This window comes from Diceros bicornis, chromosome 25 (assembly GCF_020826845.1).
Source record: "Diceros bicornis minor isolate mBicDic1 chromosome 25, mDicBic1.mat.cur, whole genome shotgun sequence".
Lineage (NCBI taxonomy): Eukaryota > Metazoa > Chordata > Mammalia > Perissodactyla > Rhinocerotidae > Diceros > Diceros bicornis.
This window is the reverse complement of record NC_080764.1, coordinates 28,273,863-28,297,652: the sequence shown is the minus strand read 5'-3', so window position 1 is coordinate 28,297,652 and position 23,790 is coordinate 28,273,863. Positions and strand designations below refer to the sequence as shown.

The window sequence follows — 23,790 nt, the reverse complement described above, 5'->3', positions numbered from 1 at the left end:
GTACAATTTTATAAAGAGTGCAAGTTTTTAAATTGATGTCATAATAGTTTATAACATTGTGAGATTCCAGTTGTACATTATTATTTGTCAGTCACCACATAAATGCCCCCCTTCACCCCTTGTGCCCACACCCCAACTCCCTTCCCCTGGTAACCACCAAACTGTTCTTTCTGTCCATGTGTTAGTTTATATTCCACATGTGAGAGAGGTCATACAGTGTTGGTCTTTCTCTGTCTGGCTTATTTCACTTAACATAATACCCTCCAGGTCCATCCATGTTGTCGCAAATGGGACGATTTTATCTTTTTTATGGCTGAGTAGTATTCCATTGTATATATATACACCACATCTTCTTGATCCAATCATCTGTTGAGGGACACTTGGGTTGCTTCCACTTCTTGGCTATAGTGAATAGTGCTGCAATGGACACAGGGGTGCATAAGCCTCTTTGGATTGTTGATTTCAAGTTCTTTGGATAAATACCCAGATTTGGGATAGCTGGATCATAAGGTATTTCTATTTTTAATTTTTGAGGACTCTCCATACTGTTTTCCACAGAGGCTGCACTGTTTGCATTCCCCCCAGCAGTGAATGAGTGTTCCCTTTTCTCCACATCCTCTCCAACGTTTGTTGTTTTTTGTCTTGGTGATTGCAAGCTTTTTTGAAGAAAAATAGGAGAGGTCACCTTCTCAAGGAGGCTTTCTCTGAAGACTCAGTTGAAATCAGCTCCCCTCTTCCAGCCCCTGAATCATTTTTCTTATCAAAGCACTCTTCCATCATTGCACCTACAATAATTTGTAATTATTAATTTTATTTGTTTCATTGTTTACGTTTGTCTCCTTTTCTAGACTCTAAGCCCCATGAAGACAGAGACCATATCTCTCTTTCAGGATGTTAGCCCTCGCTGACCCAGCACACAATAAATGCTCAATAAAAACTTATTGCCGTCACATTATGTGTACATTGTAATAATCCTAGTATTATCAATTGCTAAAGTCTTATAGTATAATCCTTCAAACATCTAGAAATGTTGTTGGGGTATTAAATTAGTACACAATAATTTGCATAATAATACATTTGGTTCTTTTAAAAGTTTTGCAATTTAGGTTTCTGTGAACTGTCCTAGGATTTTTATAATAAGCAATAATTAGCCTAAGATCAAAATGAGATATCATAGAACTGAAGGAATCATTAGAATTCATAACTTAGTAAAAGAATAATTGATTAGTGCACATGGTTCAGGTAGTATTATCTACAGCATAATACCTTTATCAAGAGTTACACAGAGGGCCGGTCCCGTGGCTTAGCAGTTAAGTGCACGCGCTCCGCTGCTGGTGGCCCGGGTTCGGATCCCCAGCGCACACCAACGCACCGTTTCTCCAGCCATGGGGCCACGTCCCACGTACAGCAACTAGAAGGATGTGCAGCTATGACATACAACTGTCTGCTGGGGCTTTGGGGGGGGGGGAAGAGTTACACAGAAAGAGGGGACAGCATGGCTGCATATTTTAAGTGTATTTTAGGACTTACAGTTACAGGGATAGATGCCTATATTTCCTTTGACAAATTCTGTTTTTATCTTTTTTGGGGGTTTGTGGGGGGTATAGGAAAGGGAGGCTACATGAGAGTTCTGTTGCATGTCAAGAAAATAGCAAAGATGAAATGGGGAATAAGAATTTAGGTCCAGAAGTCTTCGTATCTTCCTGACAATGGGCAAGTCCTGCATCATCTTCCTTTTATACTTTTTTCCTCCTCTCTTCCCTCCCTCACTCCTTTACTTCCTTTGTTGTCATGTCTCCTTTGTCTCCTCCAGTCTGTGACAGTTTCTTAGTCTTTCCTGGTCTTTCATGACCTTGACACTTTTGAATAGTAATTTTCAGATATTTTGTGGAAGATCTCTCAATTTGGATTTGTCTGAGGTTTTCTCATAAAAAGACCGAGATTATGAATTTTGGGGAATAATACCACAGAGGTGATGTGCTCTTCTTGTCACAACATATTGAGGCACGTGATATCAACATGAATTATTTCTGGTGATGTTAATCTCGATCACTTGGTTCAGACAGTGTCTGCCAAGTTTCTCTGCTATAAAGTTTTTTTTCTTTCTATACTCTAAGTGTGTGACTTTTTGTCCCCAGGCTTATTGAGATATAATTGATAATAAAAATTGTACATATTTATGGTGTACAAGGTGATATTTTGATATACAAACACATTGTGAAGTGATTACCACAATCAAGCTTATCAACATATCCATCACCTCACATACATATCATTTGTGTGTGTGTGTGTGTGTGTGTGTGTGTGTGTGTGTGTGGTGAGAACATTTAAGATCTACTCTCTTAGCAAAATTTCAAGTATACAATATAGCATTATTAACTATAGTCACCATGCTATACATTAGCTCTCCAGAACTTATTCATGTTGCATAACTCAAACTTTATACCCTTTGACCAACATCTCCCCACTTCCGCCACCCTCCAACCCCTGGCAACCACCATTATACTCTCTGGTTCTATGAGTTTGACTTTTTTAGAGTTCACATATAGGTGAGATCATGCAGTATTTGTCTTTCTGTGTCCGGCTTATTTCACTTAGCACAATGTCCTCCAAGTTCATCCACGTTGCAGTGTGTGACAGAATTTCCTTCTTTTTTTTTCTGTTTTGTTGTTGTTGTTAAGACTTTTTTAGAGCAGTTTAAGGTTCAAGCAAAAGGTTCACAGCAAAATTGAGGGGAAGGTACAGAGATTTCCCATGTACTCCCTGCCCAACACATGCATAGCCTCCCCCATTATCAACATCATCCACCAGAGTGGTACATTTGTTACAACTGATGAACCTACATTGACACGTCATAATCATCCAAAGTCCATAGTTTACCTTAGGGTTCACTCTTGGTGTTGTATGTTCTACGGGTTTGGACAAATGTATAGTGACATGTATCCTTCATTATGGCATTGTACAGAGTATTTTAACTGCATTAAAAATCCTCTGTGCCCTCCCTATTCATCCCCCCCCCCCACCCAACCCCCTGGCAACCACTGGTCTTTTTACTGTCTCCATAATTTTGTCTTTTCTAGAACGTCATATAGTTGGGATCAAATAGTACATAGCCATTTCAGATTGGCTTCTTTCACTTACTAATGTGCATTTAGGCTTCCTCCATATCTTTTCATGCTTGATAGCTTATTTCTTTTTAGGGCTGAATAATATTCCATTGTCTGAATGTACCACAGTATATTTATTTTCTGTGGTACATATTTATATTCTGTGGTAGATATTTATAATATTCGCCTACTGAAGGACATCTTGGTTGCTTCCAAGATTTGGCAATTATGAATAAAGCTGCTATAAACATCCATGTACAGGTTTTTGTGTGGACATACATTTTCAACTCTTTTGGGTAAATACCAAGAATCACAATTGCTGGATCATATAAGAGTATATTTATTTTTGTAAGAAATTGCCAAACTGTCTTCCAAAAGTGGATGTACCATTTTGCATTCCTACCAGCAATGAATGAGGGTTCCTTTTGCTCAACATCCTGTTCAGCATTTGGTGTTGTCGGAGTTCTGGATTTTAGCCCTTCTAATAGGTGTGATTTCCTTCTTTTCTAAGGCTGAATTTTATATATATCACATTTTCTTTATCCATTCATCTGTCGATGTACACTTTGGTTGATTCCATAACTTGGTTGTTGTGTATAATGCTGCAAGGAACATGGGAGTACAGATATGTCTTCGAGGTACTGATTTCATTTCCGTTGGATATATACCCAGAAGTGCGATTGCTGGATCTTATGATAGTTCTTTTTTTAAGTTCTTGAGGAATCTCCATACTGTTTTCCATGTGGCTGTGCCAATAGAAATATGTGACTTTTTTTTTAACTCAAGAGTTTAAGATTTGTTGCACCTAGTTTCCAAACGTATGGGATTTATGGAAGCTATCCTTTTGTTAAAATTTCTAACTTTATTGTAAAATGGTAGGATACATAGTTTGTGTGCTATTGATTTTTTGGAATTTATTGAAGTTTCTTTGAGACTCGATTCATGACCTATTTCTGTAACAGTTTCAAGTGTGCTTGAAAAGAATCTGTTTTTCTCCATGGCTTAATTTCCACATCTGTAAAACAGGAAGAACCAAAAATATCCAACTCCTTTGATTTTTGTTTTGAAGGTTGTAAAACCAAAGACCAAACTGAAAGACAGAAAAACACTACATTTGTTCTCTCTCTCTCTTTTTTTTTTTTGGTGAGGAAGATTAGCCCCGAGCTAACATCTGTGGCCAATTCTCCTCTTTTTTTTTACTGAGGAAGATTGGCCCTGGGCTAACACCCGTGCCCATCTTCCTCTACTTTATATGTGGGAGGCCTGCCACAGCATGGCTTGATAAGCAGTGCATAGGCCTGCGCCCAGGATCCAAACCTGCAAACCCTGGGGGTCCAAAGCAGAGCATGCTAACTTAACCACTATACCACTGGGCTGGCCCCTATGCTTGTTCTTTTTGACTCTTTCTTTTGCAGACTCACAATGGGTATATCTTGACACAAGTAAATATGGTGGGGAGAGAGAAAAAGGAAAATATCTGTCCTTCCTAAAAATGGATTTGTTACCACTGGGTAACAGGTGCTTAATCCTCCGTGGGGGCACAATTCCAGCCCACAGAGAGGGACTGGACAGAGTGGAGGCGTGACCATCTGTGATAGTGATTCTGATCTGTCTTTGATTCTCTCGGGGCTTGCTGGCCTTAGATATTTATATAAGTGAGGCTGAATCTTTGGTGTGCTGCTCAGATGTGTCATTGTATGCTAGCCCGGGGTGGTGGTCCTCCAGCAAGCTGACTGATGGCAGCTGGCTAGTCAATCAGAAACCCAGCATGGTTGCTTAGGAGGCAGCATGGATGTGCATCTAAATTTGCCATAGGAAGAAGAATTTCATGGTCAAGAACTTCACCCGTAGATTTAAGTCAGATCCTTAATAGCCAACCTCTCAGGTTGTTCACCATTAGAACTCCATGCCTCTCAGCTCCTGCACTAACTCTTCTCATGCTGTCTCTCACTCTCTTGTCTTCTCTTCTGTGAACTGTCATGGAACACACTGTTGGCTCTCTACCTCCTCCTGGACATCATCAATGTCTTCTTCTATTTTCCAGGAGATCTCAAGCCTTTCTAAATACAGCGAGTCATCAAGAATGTTGATGTTTTAAATTAGGTAGTTTTACATGGCTGGCTATTTTCTGTGCTACTTGTTTCAACTTTACTATATGTTTAAGAATTATCAAAGTTTACAGTTGGAAAAAATACACTTGTTTTTCCTCCCCTAAAAGTCTGTAACCTCAGCTATGGGTAGTATCACAAGAGGTCTGCATTTTATCTGGAGGAAGACAGAGAATGTTGCTAACACTTGTTTACATACAGGAGGGCAATCTCGCCCAGGAGAGGACAGCAATTCCAAAACAAAAGAAGAGGGAGAGAGTGAAGAGAGTACCTGGAATTCAAAAGTACCAAGAGTAAGAGGTGGCACCAGAATGATTTGCAGATATTTTGGCTGTCATAAGAACAAGAGACTCTTACCGTACAGGGCTGTGTGGTGTACTGTGTACTCGAAAGCGCATGAAATCAGAGGAAACTGGTTAGAATTCAGGTTTTGCTATGTATTAGCTGTCAGATTTTGGCTAAGACACTTGCCCACTTTGATTCAGTCTTCACATATGTAAAATGCTAATCATAATAATAATACTTGCCATCCATATAAAAATATTGTCACTGCTGGTATAGTAAAATGGTATATTGGCATAGTAACACTTTAAACTGTTTACAAAAATTCGAAGGTTTTGAGGAGGGAGGTCTAGAATTGCTCTCCATTGATTTGCTTACAAAGATATTTTCATCTTCACTAGTTTCATCACTGTTGATGATGAAACATCAACACCACTAGAGGTGTTGGTTGTGAAAACCTCTATAGAAATAACGATATTTGAGGGTTTTGTCTATTACTGTCAACTAACTTTTAGCAGGTGAATGACTTTCTGTATATATCACCCAATTGATTTAAAAGTGAATCAATGAATATTTGTTGATTGCCTCATTTCATAAAGAAATGTGAGGAAGGACCCTCAATTTGACATTATTTTATCTCTCTATATTTGGATCTTGCACTTGTCTTGCCTTCCAAATTAAAAATGTGGTGAACTCAGCAGATCGGCCCCCAGTATTAGACCCTCTCTCTTTTTAGCATGTCTTTCTGTGCTTCAGAAGCTGGAAAACTCCAAACTACATGCCTCACACACCCTCGCTGCTGATGTTCTGCATGTGAATTAGGTTTCACCAATTGCATGCATCAGAGTAAGATTTGCAGATGCTGGTTTTTTTTGTTTTTTTGTTTTTTTTTTTTTTGTGAGGAAGATCAGCCCTGAGCTAACATCCGTGCTAATCCTCCTCTTTTCGCTGAGGAAGACCGGCTCTGAGCTAACATCTATTGCCAAACCTCCTCCTTTTATTTTTTCCCCAAAGCCCCAGTAGACAGCGGTATGTCATAGTTGCACATCCTTCTAGTTGCTGTATGTGGGACGAGGCCTCAGCACGGGGGGGAGAAGCGGTGTGTCGGTGCGCGCCGGGGATCAGAACCCCGGGCTGCCAGTAGCAGCGCGCACACACTTAACCGCTAAGCCACAGGGCCGGCCCTGCAGATGCTGTTTTGATGCTGCTGGCAAATACAGCTGTGGAGACCTTGTTTTTTCTGCAGGAGCATTCCAATGTCCAGTCACTTGCTCTGTCAGTGTCGAGAAAAGGTTGGGACTGTGGAGTGGTGGCTTCCTGACTCCAACTTCCTGATTATGGCCAGGAGCCAGTTTGGCAGTGCTGTTTAGGGAGTCATCCTTGGATGCCCAGACCTTTTCCAGCCTTTCCAATGACTGTGAATGTCCCCAATTTCCTATGGCAAATCCCTTTCTGTCTAGAGCAGCTAGCTGATGGCTGCAACTGAATCCTGACTGATTGACTTGTAAACTATTTACCGGCAGGCACACTGTGATATAAAGAAATGACCTTGCATTTTAGTGAAGGGAAACAGATGATAAATAAATGATTAAGCAAAAGTTTTAGTAAGATGGCGATACATACTACAGACAAAAATAAAGCTGGAAAAGGGGAAGGAGACTGCAGGAAATGAATGCGAGTGTGTTGCAATTTTAAATAGAGGGGTCATGGAAGGCTTCGCTGATTAAGGTGACTTTTGAAACCTGACTATCTATTATGCCAATTGTGTGCAAGGTACTGGTAGAGTTACTGTGTTAAAAAGCAATCATCCAATCACTCCTTTGCTTAGATAACCCCCTAAGTGATGCAACTATTTTCCATCTCCAGGCAGCTATATCGCTTACCCACAGCAAACATGGCGGAAAGGGCTTCAGTCTGACACTTGGGCCCCCAATAAAGATGGCTACAGCACTTCCTGTGTTTGCCCTCAACAAAGATGGCGACGATACTTCCTGTTCAGGGCTTTCGCCTTCAACAAAGATGGCGCTTATGGTACAGGTTCCCTAACAGTCTGGATTCCGGTTGCAGTTTTTTTTTTTTTTCCCCTAAGATACGTGTTTGCAGACGTAAGTAACAGGAATCCAGAAACCCCGTATCCATCTTTTCTTCAAGGTCCCGCGCCGTGGCGTCTGCAGCCTGGGCCCTGCTTGGCTCCCCCGCCCCCCCTAACTTGCTGGCGGCGTTCTAGAGCCGGCCCGGGGTGGGGTGGCGGTGGGGGTGCCGGGGATCCACTCTGCCCTCGGTCCGCTCTGAAGATCATTCCCAGCACCCCCTTTTTAGCGAGTCAGGTTGCCCGGAAAATCTCTCCTAGTTCTTTCTCTTCGTAATACAAGAGGGCTTCAGCTGGCGAGGCAGGGAATAAAGAGAAATTCCACATGGGCGCTAGCAGTCCGAAGTGCGCATCCTCCTCCTCCCCTGCCACCTCCCGGACTTCGCAGAGGGTGCTAGGAGGGACAGGGGCGGGGGGCGCGCCTCCCCTTATTTACCCTCATAGCCACCACACCCCCGCCCCTCAGCTCCCTGGTGCAGTGGTCTTGGAAATATGCCGGGCAGTCCTGCTGGCCACTGACCGGGACTGGCCTGTGGACTTTTTTTTTTTTTTTAAGAAAAAAAATCCCATTCAGTGACCCATATGTGTGTGGCCACGGCAGTGTTGTGATGGAGATTCTGAATTCTTAGAGGGAAGGGATGGAGTCTGTGACTATGTATAAGGTTTATTGTAGACTGGGCACAAACACTAGTAAATGTTTTTCGTGATGGTGTATAGGCCTTTTCTCATGGGGGAGATGATCCTTAAACTTCTTGGTACCTGCAGGTTTCTGGCCCCACTCCCATTGCTGATCAGGTTCTAAAAATGCCCGTGGTCCAAAGGGCACCTGTATGCGTACTGGCAGTTTCTGTGGTGGTGGGGTATCTCTGATGAAGGCAATGTTAAAATAAAAGCACTGTTTCTTCTCAAGTGTGTTAAGATGAAATGCTGCTCTGTAATCCTCAGATACAAGTTGTTTTATAAGCAGGGTCTCTGACCTCACGTTTTTCCAGATCTCTTTATTGAACAAGGAATTGAGCTAGGACCCATTATGTGGAAAGCAAAAACAGAAAAGATAATTCATGTTCAGTGTTGTTCATTATGTTTAGAAACATTTGAAATTAATTTGGCTTGGCTCAAGAGCCGTGTATGAAACACCGTGGCCTGGCACTCTGGTAAGATTCAAAGATATCCATGACCTTAAGGAGCATACATTGCAGGACCCCATCTGTAGGGGCTCAACAGCATTCCTGTAATCTGAGCTGTGGATTTTGTCTTTTCCCAGGAGGAAATGGAGGCTAGAGACAAGCAAGTGCTGCGCTCCCATCGCCTGGAGCTGGGTGCAGAGGTACTGGTGGAGGGCCTGGTTCTTCAGTATCTTTACCAGGAAGGGGTCTTGACGGAAAACCACGTTCAAGAAATCAAAGCTCAAGCCACAGGCCTCCGGAAAACAATGCTGCTGCTGGATATCCTACCTTCCAGAGGTCCTAAAGCATTTGATGCGTTCCTAGATTCCCTGCAGGAATTTCCCTGGGTGAGGGAGAAGCTGGAGAAGGCAAGAGAAGAAGCCCTAACTGAGCTGCCTGCAGGTAGGCCTTCAGACGAGCTCCAGAATTGATGGAACTGTGTCCTTTGGATTTGAAGTTGGGGTTTTAGGCTGGGAGGGGGATGGCGGTTCCTGAAAGTGAATAAGGAGTTTGGACTGAAGGCACGTGGCATTGGAGGGACGGGATGAGGAGGTGGAATTAGGAAGTGCAGGGAAGGAAGGAAGGATGAAGCATGATTGAGAGGTTCAGGAGGGAGCTCAGAGAATACATTTAGAAATGCTTCCAGGGAAACTTGGCAAGTCACTTGGGAGGCATGTTCTCATCCAAGAGCCAGGTCGTTGGCATCAGGACCATTGGAAAGTGCAGATGGGAAAGCAGGCATTAGGCCTACTGATAACTGGTTCATGGGGTGCCAGAGCTGCCGGCAAGAAGAGGTCAGGTTCATAGAGGAGGAGACAGCCTTTAGGAAGGCACACCTTACACCTGTTCCCTGGGCTGCCCTCCATGGCTAGAGGGGATAATTTGGAAGGCTGACTTAGTTTGCTTTTAAAGGTTATTGGTTTCAAGTCATCCTTGTTAGTTTGGCTTTCTTCAGACACCCGGAGTATTTAGTTTTGTAAGGACAGTAGTTTGAGGAGGGGCTCATTTTGATTTTAAGGAAAATTGGAAGCTATGGAAAAGAGAGTTCTGGTGCTGTTAGCCTGGCTTGTAACAGGAAGAAGGTATGATATGAAACACTTGTTCCCTCTTAACTCCTCCCATGACTTTTCCTTTTTACAAAGATTAAGGAGCAGAGAACTGAATTGGTGAAAAAAAAATTGAAAGTTGACTTGCGTGTTTAACAGATTTAGGAAATCAACATTCTCTGGAGTTTTTGATAGCAAACTACTATCACTACTATCAAACTAGTAGTTTGATAAACTACTCCAAGTCAGTGGTCTCCCGACTTTGCTGTTGCTGTTTTTTAAATACCAATATAACTGGTTAAAAAACAAATACCAGTAATAAAAGACCACCTTTATTATTTTTGCCGCATGGACCTCATATTCTGATTGATTTTCCAGACCACCTGTGTTAAGTAATCCTGATTAATTCTTCTATTTTTATTAATGACATATGTCTGAATATCTGATCAGCATAAGATAACCAGTTAACTTAGGAAGGCCTAGTAAAGTCCCAGTGGAAAAAGAAAAAATATTTTCATTTCCCCTTGTGGCCAAATTATAGGTAAATGTAGGTTTTAGGCTTTTTTGAAATACTGAAAATAGCTGGCCTTTGAGGACCACAGGAATTCTTGGGTTGGATTGTCTTTACAAAATTAAATACTCCAGGTGTGTGAATAAAGCCAAACTAAAGTATCTAAGACACTTCTACCAGTTTATTGAAAGCAGAATAAATAACATTGAATTGGGGAGATGTTAAGAGAAATGTTAGGGTGCCCAGTGTCTTTTGCTGGTATTTGACTTAGAGGTTCCTCTTGGCAACACACAGTTGGAAACAACAGAACAGGCAAACTAAAAGGCTGTTTCTACCAAAATATTTAATGTCATTTTATAATCGTTTTGAGTGATGTAAATAGTACTGTTGTATGTTGTTCATAGAGGCGTGACCCCATTTTCGTTTGTTCAGCTTCATTCAGAGAACAAGAAAAAAATTAAGATTTTTTTACCAAGTGGTGAAAGTTACAGAGAAGTTGAGGGAAAGATAGTTTTTTTCAAAGTAAGCAGAATGAAACAGTATAGAGTGGGAAAAAATTGAGCGTATCTGTGTTGAAGTTTAGAAAAATAGCGTTAATTTGTTAATTCTGTGGAAGTGCTCAAATGGAGCGATAGGTTGGCTACTGTACAAATTAAGTGCTTTTATTGTTTTCCTTTTTGTTGAGTAACCTGCTACTGAAAAGAATGTTCTGAAGAGAGAGTTTGATTTATATATGTCTTTATATATACATTCCACAATGACAGTTACATAAACTCACTTTTTAAATAGTTTTTGTTAATTATTGAATATTTTAAGTAAGATTACAAAATGTAAGTAAGGTGTGGAGAATAATGGTACAGTGAACACCTGACTCTCCATCACTCAGTTAAAAAAAAAAAAATATTACCATTGCTTTTGAGGGCCCTTGGGTGCTCCTCCCCAATTCTAGCTCATCCCCAGCCCCCACTCACTGATAAACTCTGAATTTGGAGTCTGTCATTCCTTTCTTCACTTTGTGGTTTTCCATCTCATAAAAATCACTTTTAAAATTCACATCTTTTGTCGAAAATCCGCTATACCGTTAAGTTTTAGCGATATATATATATGGCGGGGAGGGAGGGTAAGCAATGCAGGAAATGATATATTTTAAAGGAGTTGTTAGTTAACAGCCTTCTCTTATTTGAGACCTTAAACTTTATTCAAGTGTTTAAATTAATTAAGTTGATGGCAGTATCTTAATTCTAAAATTAAATTGGGACTTAATTAATTGGAAACCTAATTTTTTTGGGGAAATCCTGGAAAGAGTATTAGAATTGAAATGCCTTCAATTTACTGTCCCTGTAAAAACTGCAAACGGACCCAGAGGCCTATTTCCCAGGACCCCAGTGCTTCTCCAGTGTTGTAAAAGAGTAACTTTAATAAGCTCTTAAATAGTTCACTTAAATTTTTGTCAAGGCGTTTTTGAATTTTGAGGAACTAGACCGTGGGAAGATGTGGTGCTTATATATGTCTATGTATACATTAACCTCTTCTGACCTTTTACTCATTTTGGTTGTAATTATTAATTAATTTGTATAGATTTGGTGGTCTGCTCTTGGGATGCCTTGAGAACAAATGGAGAGGAAGGGCTTTCTCTTTGGCCAAGAGGTCAGTCCTTCTCCAAGAATGAACTGATTTTATTACCAAATTTTCTTGTTTTGGTCTTCTCAGAGGTTCTTGGTTTCTCTTTTGTTTGTTTGTTTAATTTTTATGTTTCATTTGTAAATTTTGAGCTGCCTTAAAAGCCTTATTTGGTGATTGATCCTAGTTAGTTGCTTTTTATTTATAATCTGGATGTAATTTTTAGAGAAGAATTGAGTTATATCTTGATGCTCTCTACTCTTCTAAACCCCACCCCCAGCAAATTCCAAAGCATAAACACTTTAAACCTTTGATTCTCTCAGAATCTGCCTAGATGACTGGTCTCCCTCTCTCTTTAAAAAAAAAAAAAAAAAAAAGGTCTAAGATATTAATGGATAATTGATTTTGTGTTTTTCTCATCCTATAAGGACTCTTATATTTTAAAAGAAGAATTCTGGCAATAAAATGACTTAATCCTGCTTGGCACCATGGAAGGAACACTTCTCGGTGTGTTCCTTACTGGCCGAGGTCACATAGTAGACCCTAGATGGGCTGGAGAGCCTCTCTGGGCTCCTGGCAGCTCATTTAGGAGATGAGGATAGTGCTGAATCTGGGTGAAGGCAGCATGTGCCTGCCTGCCTGGCTTCCCGCTTCTGCTGGGCCCTGTCAGCACTGACAGGCTCACTCACAGCTGGTGGGATTTAGCCTAAGTCATGCTGGGAGGGACTCCTGGGCCCCGGGACTGCCTGTTCCACTGTGTTGGCCCTGGCTGTGGACTGGGTCTCTGCCATGACTCTCACTTAACAGCCTGGCAACGCTGCCTTTAACCCCGCTCTTCCTTTAGGCTTGGAAGTTGGTTTTTGTTTTCTGTTTCTCCTCCTCTCTAAGCTAGATTCCTGCTTTATATTCTCTTCGCCACTGGCAGGGATGAAGGACAGATATCTTGGAACACAGCTCATCGCCTCCTGCGTTAGCAGCAGATGCCTCAACTCATTAGCCTGCTGGAGTGGCTGTCCTAGGGCTGATATTTGCTTCAGCCTTCCCTGAGCTTGAGCTGGTCTTCACCATGGACTCTATGCCCTGGACTCCATGGCTGCCCTCGCTGGAGCAGGACTCAGGCTGGCCTGTTTTCCCTCTACCCATGGGCTCCAAGGCTCAGCTTGTCCCTTTTGGAGCTGGACTTCCCTGACCATACAGAGCCACATCAGTCACTGTCTCAAGATACACTCTGACTCTCAGATGTATACTTGGATGCATCTGAAGTAAGTGAGCAATTTGTTGGTGATGCCCTCAAGTCAATCCCGACTCCTAGCGCCCCTGTGCACAGCAGAGCAGAACACTGCCCGGTCTTTTTGCGCCATCCTCTCACCTTATGGTGCTATATCAAACAATGATCCCTTGCTATTCATAGGGTTTTTATGGCCAATTTTTTTGGAAGTGGATGGCCAGGTCCTTCTTCCTAGTCTCTGTGACCTGGGTGACTAAGACACCCTGTCCACCGTGGGTGACCCTGTTGGTATTTGAAATACCAGTGGCATAGCTGTCATCACAGCAACATGCAGCCGCTACAGTATGACAGCCGACAGACGGGTGGTGTGGTTCCCTGACCGGGAAATGAACCCCGGGCCAGGTGGTGAGAGCGCCGAATCTTAACCATTAGACCACCAGGGCTGGCCTCCTGAGCAATAATGGCAAAAATTTTAGGTATTGTAATAGGTTTATTAGAAAGATTTTTAGCCTGGGATTTCCCAGTCATACCTTGTAATTGACCCTACTCTACATATGGTAAGTTCAGTGTTGATCTCAGTTTATCTAACTTGTGGTCTATCCAGGCACTTCCACTGTGACTGAGCAGAGTTCACTTTGTGGCATCCTGTGTACTAGAGAGGGAATGGTGGGTCAGCGTCCACAGCCAGACCCTTCCTTATAGTAAGGGCAGAGTCTACAGAGAGCCCAGATTTCTGTGAATCCCCAGCATGATTATCATACACGTCCTGAAGACCAACCAGATGCCAAGCACTAGGAAATAAAGACATATGAAGGACCTCCAGATCAACTGAGGAGGTTCATTCGTTCATTCAACGAATATTGAGTATTGACATTGTGCCAGACATTAGGTACTGGGATATTATAGTAAACAAAGCCCCTGCTCTTATGAGCTCACTGACTATTCTATAGTCTGGTGGGGACAGGCACCTAGCAAATGAATAAATAGTACATTAGGTGTTGAGGAAGGGCTTAGCATATTATGCGGGGTGGTCGGAGAAGGGCTTTCGGATGAGGGGACGTTGAGCAGAGAGCTGAATTCTGCAACAGAGTGGATCATGGAGGAAGAGCATTTTGGGTAGAGGGGACCACAGTGCAAAGGAACTCAAGAGGGGGCCCCCAGCGACAGTGTGGCCAGAGCCCAGGCCCATCTGGGACAAGAACCTTCCTCACGGAGAGATGAGTCTCAGTGCCCATCAGCACAAGTGCAGTTGTGACCATTTCTGGTTGCTTCTGAAACTGTGAGATGTGTGCACGGCCGTGATCGTGGGTTGTTTTTCAAATGATTTTAGATGATATGCAGACGTGGAATTGCAGTACACGGTGAGAATTATTTCCTTTTCTTTCTGTTTCAATCCTGATAACATCCAGGTGAAAGCCTCTGTTCAGTGCAAGTATTTCTGTAACATCTCTTTTGACACTTACCAGTTTTTCTTTTCAGTAGACAGAAAGATGCTCATGCTTAAAGCCTGCTGTGGACAACAGTATTTAGCTAGAGTTTAGTTGTTTTGTTTTTTTTCCCCTTGTGTCGGTTTAACAGTTTCCTTCCATTTATGGCAAGTAAAACTGTTTTCTATTTATGAAGTTCCTTTAAAAAACGGTGCTTTTATTTAAGTAAAAATGAGTCAACATAAAGAAAAATGCTAAGAAAATAATAATGGTATGAGGATATGGCAAAAAGTGTGAAGATGCTTTTCGTGTGTTTCTCATTTAAAAAGAGTGACAGGAGTTTGGGGCAGGAAGCATCGCTTGGCTGGCAGAGTTGGGGAAGGAAGGCTCCAGTTGTGGTTCAGATAGAAAATAGTGCCATATTCAAGGTTCTTTACTGTTTTGCTCATTCAGTTTACGAATAGTGGCTGGGAACTGGTTAAATTTATTAGTAGAGTTGCCAGAATGACTTAATTTTAAGTTGTCTAAATTGTGAGCACGTTCGTTTGCTAATGTAACAAAGTCAACATGATGGAGACAAATCCTGGTATTCCAGACTTTTAGATTGGGAGGGACTTACAGATCCTCTAATTTTTCTCTGAGAAAACTGAGTCCTAGGGAGATTAAGTCAACTTGCCCATGATCACACAGCTAATTAATGTAATTTATTGCTGGGACTGGAATCCAGGCCTCCCAACCCTTGATTGAGGACTTTTTCTGCTGCACAATCTTGGCTCCCCACTGGGTTTGAAATGGAATTGTATTATGCTGTAGTGTTAATAAGTGAAATGGACATTTAAAAAATTTGTACTACTGTCCTTTTTTTTCATTTTAAGAGGAAAACTTTCAAGGGCTTTTAGGGGTATACTAGGATGAGATTTTACTGAAGTATTTTATTTTTGTTAATGCTAATTTTAATCATTTAAAAGGAGATTTTAATAGTTCAGTACTGCATTTTATCAGAAGATTCCACTCCCCCCCCCACTCTCCCACCCCCTGACTTGTACAAGGCTGACGTAAAGAAAGAGTGGAAGACGTTTATTGAGTATTTATGGGACTGATGAAATAATGCATCTGTTGGCAGCTAATTGTAGCTCTTTCTAGGAATAACAAACCATGTGACAGGTCTCTCCCCACAGGGATGCTTCCATTTCACTTTAAAAAATGGATTTAATGTTCTTTTCTCTTAGAAATTCTCACTGTGACATTTTTTTCTCCCTCCTGTGAATGTGTGGGTCACTAGGCTATATCAATCACCCTACTGGCCGTCAGAGTTGATTTAACTCGGTGTTTCTCAACTCTGGCTTTTAAAAAAAATACTGATCCTCAGGCTTTGCCCAAGGCCAATTCATGCCAAACTCTGTGGATGTGGGGTCTGAGCAATGGTATTAAAAACACAAATACACACACGTGCACATGCACGCACACCCATGCACATGCTCAGACTCCTTACTAGGTTATTTTAAGTGCAACCAGGGTTGAGAACCTTGAGATCTGACCAGCTGATCAGGCACCTGGCACCTTTCTCACTTTTTGCTCCCCAAGTATGGGCCTCTCAAAGCTGTACACTTGCTTGAAGAGTTGTTGTTGTTTTTGGGGGGAAGGAGGTGGAAAGGTGGTAGGAATGGAGATGTAGAAGGGTCTATAGTTTTGTATTAAATATGTAATCAGAAATGTTTTTAATTCTTTGAATTTCTTGAACATTGTTGCTTAAGAATGTTCCAGAATCTCAGACCCCGTACAGGTATGACTCTACTACCAACATTAAAATCCATTAGAGCTCTATGGGGACACATAGGCTGATGTGCACAGAACAAAATCGTGTGAAGGGTTTTGAAGTAGCTGATGAATTTGGATTTGGGGGAATTATTGCCTATTCACATTGTTTGGTCATTACAAACCATCCACAATACTTTGTGCTCTGTAGATCAAGCTATGTCCAAATGGAGACAGAACCTGCCATTGGAGAATGAGTTGGATGCTGCTCCCAGATACAGAGTGAGCTGAAGATGGCTTTAGGATGGACAAGAGTGGGAGAGAGACAGGTGGCCAGTTGGGAAGACTAGAACTGGCTTAGTTTGTCCATCTGTGGGTTGGTCAGACAATCTGTTTGCCTATAGTTTTTGTAATTAAAAATGAATTTTAGTCTTTTCTATGTCTCACAAAGAGCCTCAAATAATATCAGTGAAATAATAATCATAATAGTAATTGGAGGCTTATATGTGCCAGGTATTGTCCCTGGTCCTTTGCATTTATTAATTCATTTAATCCTGACAGTAACTTGATAAGGCAGGTGGTGTTATTACCCTTACTGCACAGATGAGAAAATGGCGGCACAGAGACGTTAAGTCACTTGCTGAAGATCATACAATGTAGTAGAGCCAAATTCGGAATCCAGGCACTCTGACTTCAAAGGCTGCTCATTCATGTCCTATGAAAACATTTTCTCAAAATTTGCTTTTCTCTCCTTCCTAATTCCGATAACCTGTGGCTGCTCCAGAGCCCATCATTTACCAGCCCCATTCTTCTTTCCTCCTCCTACTCCACTGTCTCGCAGACATGCAGCCCAAGGGGCTTTTCTGTCTTTCTCTCTGCTGCTTCTTGTCAGAAGACTAATTCCTGGTTGGTGTCTCTCTCTCTCCCATCTCCCATTTTATCCTTGTTTTGGAGGGTAAGGTCTAATGTCAGGTCATGTGGGGTCAAGGAACAGAGCTCCTGGGTGGCTCCCATCACAACTTGTTACCTTGAGAGTAAAAAAAAGGGCTGCATCTTCTTGGCTGTGATCAGGAGGTGGTCGGTGTGTTGGCTCTCCTGATAGTAGCATCAGGTTCCACTTTTGCAGTTCTTAAATCATGCTATCTAAAGCCATCAGTTCCAATAACCAGCTTTTCTGGTGGCGCGGCCTCAGAGTTTAACCATAAGCTTAGCAAGGTAGCTTTCTCTTTTTATGGGTATAGTTCAAACTTGTAGGCTGCTGTTGTAGCTAGCTGCAGGAATGTTTGCCTTTACTTAATTTTAATAGGCAGCTGTGTTTATACTTGTTCCTTAGTTTGAGCAGTAGGGAGTATATGTCTATGGTTCTTTGGAGGACTTTTCCCCAGAGAAAAAAAAAAGAGTACATGTGCTTTTCCAAACAGTAAATTTTAATTGAGAAGGAAATGTAACCTCTAGAAGAAGTTTGGGGCAGGTTTTAGTCCCAGGCTTTATTTTTGTTATAAAAGAAATCTTAACTCCTTGTAAGAAGTGCCAAGTTGACAATTCCTGGAAATGTTCATGTTCTATTTATGCTCAGCACCATAGCAGAGAGAGTGGTGACGCTGTTACCAAAATAATACTGCTGAGATGTAAGTGGCAAACGAGAGGCTTGTGGTTTTATAACCTAAATATAAGACTTTTAAAGCATCTCTCAGTTCTACCATTTTTACGTCAGGTATATGGGTGCTGAGTGGTAACGGTGAAGTTGTTATGGGCAATTACAGAGCAAGCAGAGCACATCTGCTAGGACTTGTCCTGTTTTTAGAACTGTAGAATGTTAGAGCTGGAAGAGACCTCAGAGACTCCCACTTTACAGATGCGGAAACTAAGGGATGCAAGACAGTCTAACAGCATGTATGTGAGCTCTTTGGTTCAAGCAGTAGACTTCTTGCTAACATAAGCAAAAATAGGCATTTCTCTAACGTATACTGAGTAGTACACAACTTTGAAGGAATTGCTAAAATTCCAGGGCTCAGTAAGGGCATGAATGTAGCAACCCTGGGGAATCTCTGGCCATTGATGATCATCTCCAGCTGAGTTCCTCCACTTTGCCTTCTCTCAAGATTCAGAGTCTCATTGGCCTAGGTTGAGTCATGAGCCCTTCCTGTAGGAGACCAGAGTCACTGAGAGTGGGGAAGGGACAGTTCCAAAAGGAAGAGGTGAAAGCTGATTAAGGGATGTCCACGATACTGTACCACTCCCATTCTTTTTATATTGAACAGGTTCCACACTTGTGGGCCTGGAAAGCAATGATAGCCCTTTAAGGAAGAATATTCCACATCTTCATATAGCAAGGCCCGAGTTGAAGGCCAGAGGTGGTAGGAAAAGTAGAGGAGAGCAGTTTTTGGAGCAAGATAGGTCTTCTCAAACCTTTTAAAAATCAGAAGATATTAGGGAAAAAAATGGATTGAGAATGTTGAAGTAGAGAGGAGGTTGCAAAAAGAAAGAGAATTTGGATTGGGTTCTGGCCTAAGGGCTTTGTATATATAAACTCACTTTATCCTCGTAGACCTTTGTGGTAGGTGCTATTATTATTTACATTTTATAAATGCAGGTATTAGATAAAGTGCCCAAGGTCACACAACCCAGTGGTAGCCAAGCTGAGATTTGAACACCGAGGACACTGGTCCTCCAGTCCATGCTATTAAATCACTAGGCTGTCCTGTCTGTAATACCAGTTCTTGGTTCTGATTGGAGTCACATGTCTTAGATTATCTGATCTGGGCTAGCTACGGCTTCTTTATTTTCTGACTCTTTCTTGCCTTGGGTCTCACATGTAGCCAACATTTTCATTGTGTTTTTTAACAGTCTACCAAATAGAAGATTAAAAAAAATACCAAAGGAGATAAAAAATGTTTTCTAAAAAATGCGATGAGACAAAATAAAGATTTTGAATTAGATTAACTTGGCAATTTTTGTTCGTTGAGTCTTTAAACTTATCTCTTCCCTTTTAATTTCTTTTTATTCTGAATCAGTCATTTGATGGTGCTCTAGGCAAATGTGCTTTTTCAGACGTCTGGTATTCGCTTGAGCCCTTTTATTCCTTCACATGCCTGTCAGGATCCACTGGGGAGACAAAAACTGCACAGTAATTTGAACAAGGAAAATTTAATATAAAGAATTATTAACAAGTAAAAAGGTAACTATGGTTAACTACTAAATGAGTAAAAGAGGTCTCTAAGGAATACAGGAATAGCAGAGGGAAGAAGCTCCTTTATCTAGGGCTGAAGGAGAGTATGGGAGCTTGCAAGAGGCCCCCTCCCCACCCCCAGGGCTGAAATTCAGACCTCACTGGAGACGAAGTGACTGCCACATGAATATGCAGCTGCTGGTGGGCAGTGAACTTCTCAGAGGGTACAGGCTAGAGCTGGTCTATAAGAGCAGCCCACTGGGTTGATAAACTTGGTAGAGAATGTGAGTGGACCAGAGTTAATCCTCAGAAAGCAGTTTGCTGAGTGGCAGAGAAATTCCCTGGGGAGTGAGCATCATTGGGTTTCCCAAAGGCCACTGGCAGTACATTTTAGAGGGGGTAAAGCATCCCAAACCAGAATGAAAAGCCCCTTCCTCAACTCTGGCCTTGCAGTGTCCTTCTAATGCCCTCTGTTGATGAAAACTAACACTGCACCATCAGGCAAAGGAAAAACGTTCACAGGGTCCAGCCCCAGTATCACAAAGCAGGGCAAAGAGGGTGCATTTAGAGCTAAGAAGTAATATATTGCTAATTGGTGCACCTCATCTGTAAAATGATGATTGTACATAATTCTCAAAGTAGTTCTGAGAACCTGATTTATTCTTTCATTCACTTAGCCACATTTATTATCTACCATTGCTGGCTATTCTGCTAAGGCTCTGAGATTATGGTTGTCATTGTCCATCTTTTTGTTTGTCTCTGCAAATAGACTGTAATCTTCTCTAAGGCAGAGGATGTTTTTATCTCTGTACCTGCAGAACCTATCTAGCATAGTGCTAGATACATGTTTGTCCTCACCTGTTTATTGAATGACTGAAGGAATGACTGTAAAGATGAATGTAAAGACAGAGTCATTCCTTCAGGGAGTTTAAATTGTAATTGGGGAAAGGTAGAGGCAAATAAATAAAATATAATATGGTATTCTGGTTCTCTTTTGTTGTGTAACAAGCTATTCCAAAACTTAGTGGCTTAAAATAACAGTCATTTATTTTACTCATGAATGTGCAGTTTGGGCTGGGCTCAGAAGGGACACCTCATTTCTGCTCCACGTGCTGTCAGTTGGGATGGCTGAACCGGGGCTGGAGCGTCCATTTCCCAGATGAGTCACTCACATTTCTGGTAAGCTGGTGCTGCTTGTTGGTTCCTCTCCATATTGGCCTTTCTACACGTGGCTGGGATTTCCTCACAGTATGATGGTTGAGTGTCAAGAGGCAGGAAGTGGAAGCTGCCAGTTTCTTAAGGCCTGGGCCGGGACACTGGCATAGTTTAACTCTCACTGTATTCTTTTGGTTAAGCTGTCCCAAAGCCCAGATTCAAAGAGAGGAGATGGAGACCTCACATTTCCTTGGGAGATGTGTCAAATCATTTTGGGGCCTTATAATACTTATCAGACTGAGTAGTTAAAAATATATATATTTGTTACAATGGGAAATTAGCTGTCATACATGAAAGTGACTTGTAAATTAATAACAAATGTTTGTTATTAGTTTAACAAAAAATGCATTTTTAAAGTGAAAATAGCTCTTTTTTTCCTGAATATAGAAGCTGCACGTATTTGTTGTTTTAAAAAAAAGGCTCTAGAAAGGTGTCAAGAAAATGGAAATCAGCCATAGTCTTATTGCCCAGAGATAACCATGGTTCATAATAAATGAGTAGTGAAATGCAATATTTGGATTTTTACCATAGAAAATTCTGTTTTGGAAGCTCTCTCTTTTCTGAACTCCAGTCATTTCCAGAAAGTTATTTACTTGATACTAACACTTAAATCCAGAATTTCTTGTGTGATGCCAAACAAAGAATAAAATTCAGAAGATTATATGTGTGTGTGTAAATATATATATATTTTTTTCTTCAGAGAGTAAAACCTTCTGAATCAACTTAAAGTAGTCTTTTCAAATTATTATTAAGGCTAGTTGCTATTTTAGTTAGCAGAAGGTGGGGGTGGGGAGCATTGGACTTAAATGACCTTCCCCAGTGACTCTTAAGGAACTGAGAGGAATATTTTTCACTCAGCTGTTTATTTTTATGTTTATCTTTCTATGAGTATTGTATTTCAAAGTGTTTCACTAGATTATTATATAAGCTGATTTTTTTCAAAGCCTCCTGTTTGTATGCTTTTAAATATTATGTTTCTAAATCTTTTGTCTTCATTGTTTTTCCCAAACTATTCGAGTATAGGTGATTAAGCCTTTGCGTGTGGCATTTTAAGTATATTTATATCCTTCAAATTGACTAGATTTGTAAATATATGAGTGTTCTGGATAGTAGATTAGATTTTTTTCCTTCTTGTACTGGGAAAGGCATTCCTAATGACTTTTTTCACTAAATCATAGAGTGTATTTCAAAGTAATTGTTAAAGCCTTTGCAGAATAATCATATCCCATCCCCCTCACTCCTTATTACCAGGGTAAACACCGTAAACCATTGTAGGAGGGGCCGTATAAGTCAGAGAAAAGAGCAACTTTGAGAAACTCCAAAACTTTGCTTCCTGCATTATTTCAGCAAGCATTTATTAAATGTCTACTATGGGACAGGAGTTAAACAGGTACAGAAATTAATAAGGTATAATCCCTGCCCTCAAGGTGCTCCAAATAAATGAGATGATACGTGTAAAGTGCTTAGAGCAGAGCCTGGTGTATGTTACACATTCAGTGAACGTTAGTTATGATTACTATCATTAGGTAACTGAAGAGCTGTGACACAGATATGTGAAAGGGACAGTGATGGCTCCACTTAGCCTGTGGTAGGACAGAATTGGGGAGGGCTTTAAAGAGCACGTGTATACCTCATGTTGAGTGTTGAAAGGTGAGTAGGAGTTAACTAGGACGGCAAAGGGGAAGGGCAGAGGGAACAGAAAGTGCCGAGGCATGGAGGCCATCACGCCTGGTGGGGTGAGGTGGGGTGGGGGCAGCTAAGGCTGGGGGTTCAGACCCAGGACTGCTCAGCAGGGGCCTCGAGTGCCATGTAAAGTTCCAACAGATGATGGAGCACAACTGACAAACTTTGAGAAAGGGATGGACATGAACAGAATTGTATTTGGAAAGCTCACTCTGGTGACATATGGATGGAAAGCTGGCCGAAATGGGGGCAAGGAGCCCAGTTAGGAAGCTGTTGGAATAATCCAGGTGAAAGATTGTGAGGAGAAGGCACTGGTGTTGAGGGTAGAGAAAAGGGGAGTGGGCTGGAGAGAGATTTAGAAGGAAGGATTATTACATGCGTTCTCAATGTGGGGATATGGCCCCAAGGGGGCAAAAATTGATTCTGGTGAGTGGGAGTGGTGTAATGAAGTCTTCGATATACAATGGTTTGTGGCCTTCCAAAGGGCCACAGTACATAAACAGAAATGCAAATATCCGTGGTATAAAATTTTATGGGAGGAGGTGCAATTAGGGAAAAAATGTCTAAAAAGTCTTCTGAGGAAGACAATATTGAAAATAAGGTTGAGGAGCCCTGCATTAGAAGAAATCATTGCTTGGACTGAGGGAGAAGGAAGATTCTAGGATAGCACCTGGATATCTGGTTTGGACAACTATTCAAATTCACCAAGACAGAATACACAGAGTGTATGGTTGGTGTAGGGGTTATGTTCCTTGAATTTAATCTAATAGTGACTCACATTTATTGAGCACTTATTGTGAGCTGGCCCCTTGAAGTGCTTTACGTGTATCAATAGTGTGAGGTAGATACTATTGTGCCCATTTTTTCGGATGAGGGAGCTGATACCCAGCCCAGAGCCATCCAGCATTTCCTTCTGTGAAAATGCTTGGTAAGCATTTGGAGGTATGGGTCTAGGCTCAGGATGAAGTCCTGCTTCTACCTTTATCTGCTGTGTGACCTCAGGTGGATTATTTTGGTTTTTTCCCTTTATATTTTAATTTTTTCATGTGTAAAACAGAGCTGCCTCTTACTCATCCCCAAGAGTAGTTATTAAGGTTAAATGAGAGGATATACAAATGAATCTTTTTTTTTTTTTTTGGTGAGGAAGATTAGCCCTGAGCTAACATCTGTTGCCAATCCTCCTCTTTTTTTTGCTGAGGAAGATTGGCCCTGGGCTAACATCTGTGCCTATCTTCCTCTACTTTATATGGGATGCTGCCACAGCATGGCTTGATGAGCAGTGCCTAGGTCTGCACCCGAGATCTGAACATGTGAACTCTGGGCTGCCGAAGCAGAGCACAAGACCTTAACCACTACACCACCAGGCCAGCCCCACAAATGAATC

At 41.5% G+C, this 23,790-nt stretch overlaps 1 protein-coding gene across 1 annotated transcript in view; it reads left to right on the top strand.

Annotated features, from left to right (window-relative positions):
• The first annotated feature begins 7,511 nt into the window (after nt 1–7,511).
• Nucleotides 7,512–23,790, top strand: part of CRADD (CASP2 and RIPK1 domain containing adaptor with death domain) — a 165,246-nt gene continuing 148,967 nt past the window's right edge. Inside the window, exons 1-2 of the mRNA XM_058568659.1 lie at nt 7,512–7,602; nt 8,851–9,154. Of these exons, the coding sequence (XP_058424642.1) occupies nt 8,857–9,154 (298 nt within the window). The 5' untranslated portion in view covers nt 7,512–7,602; nt 8,851–8,856. The remainder of the gene's footprint in view (nt 7,603–8,850; nt 9,155–23,790) is intronic.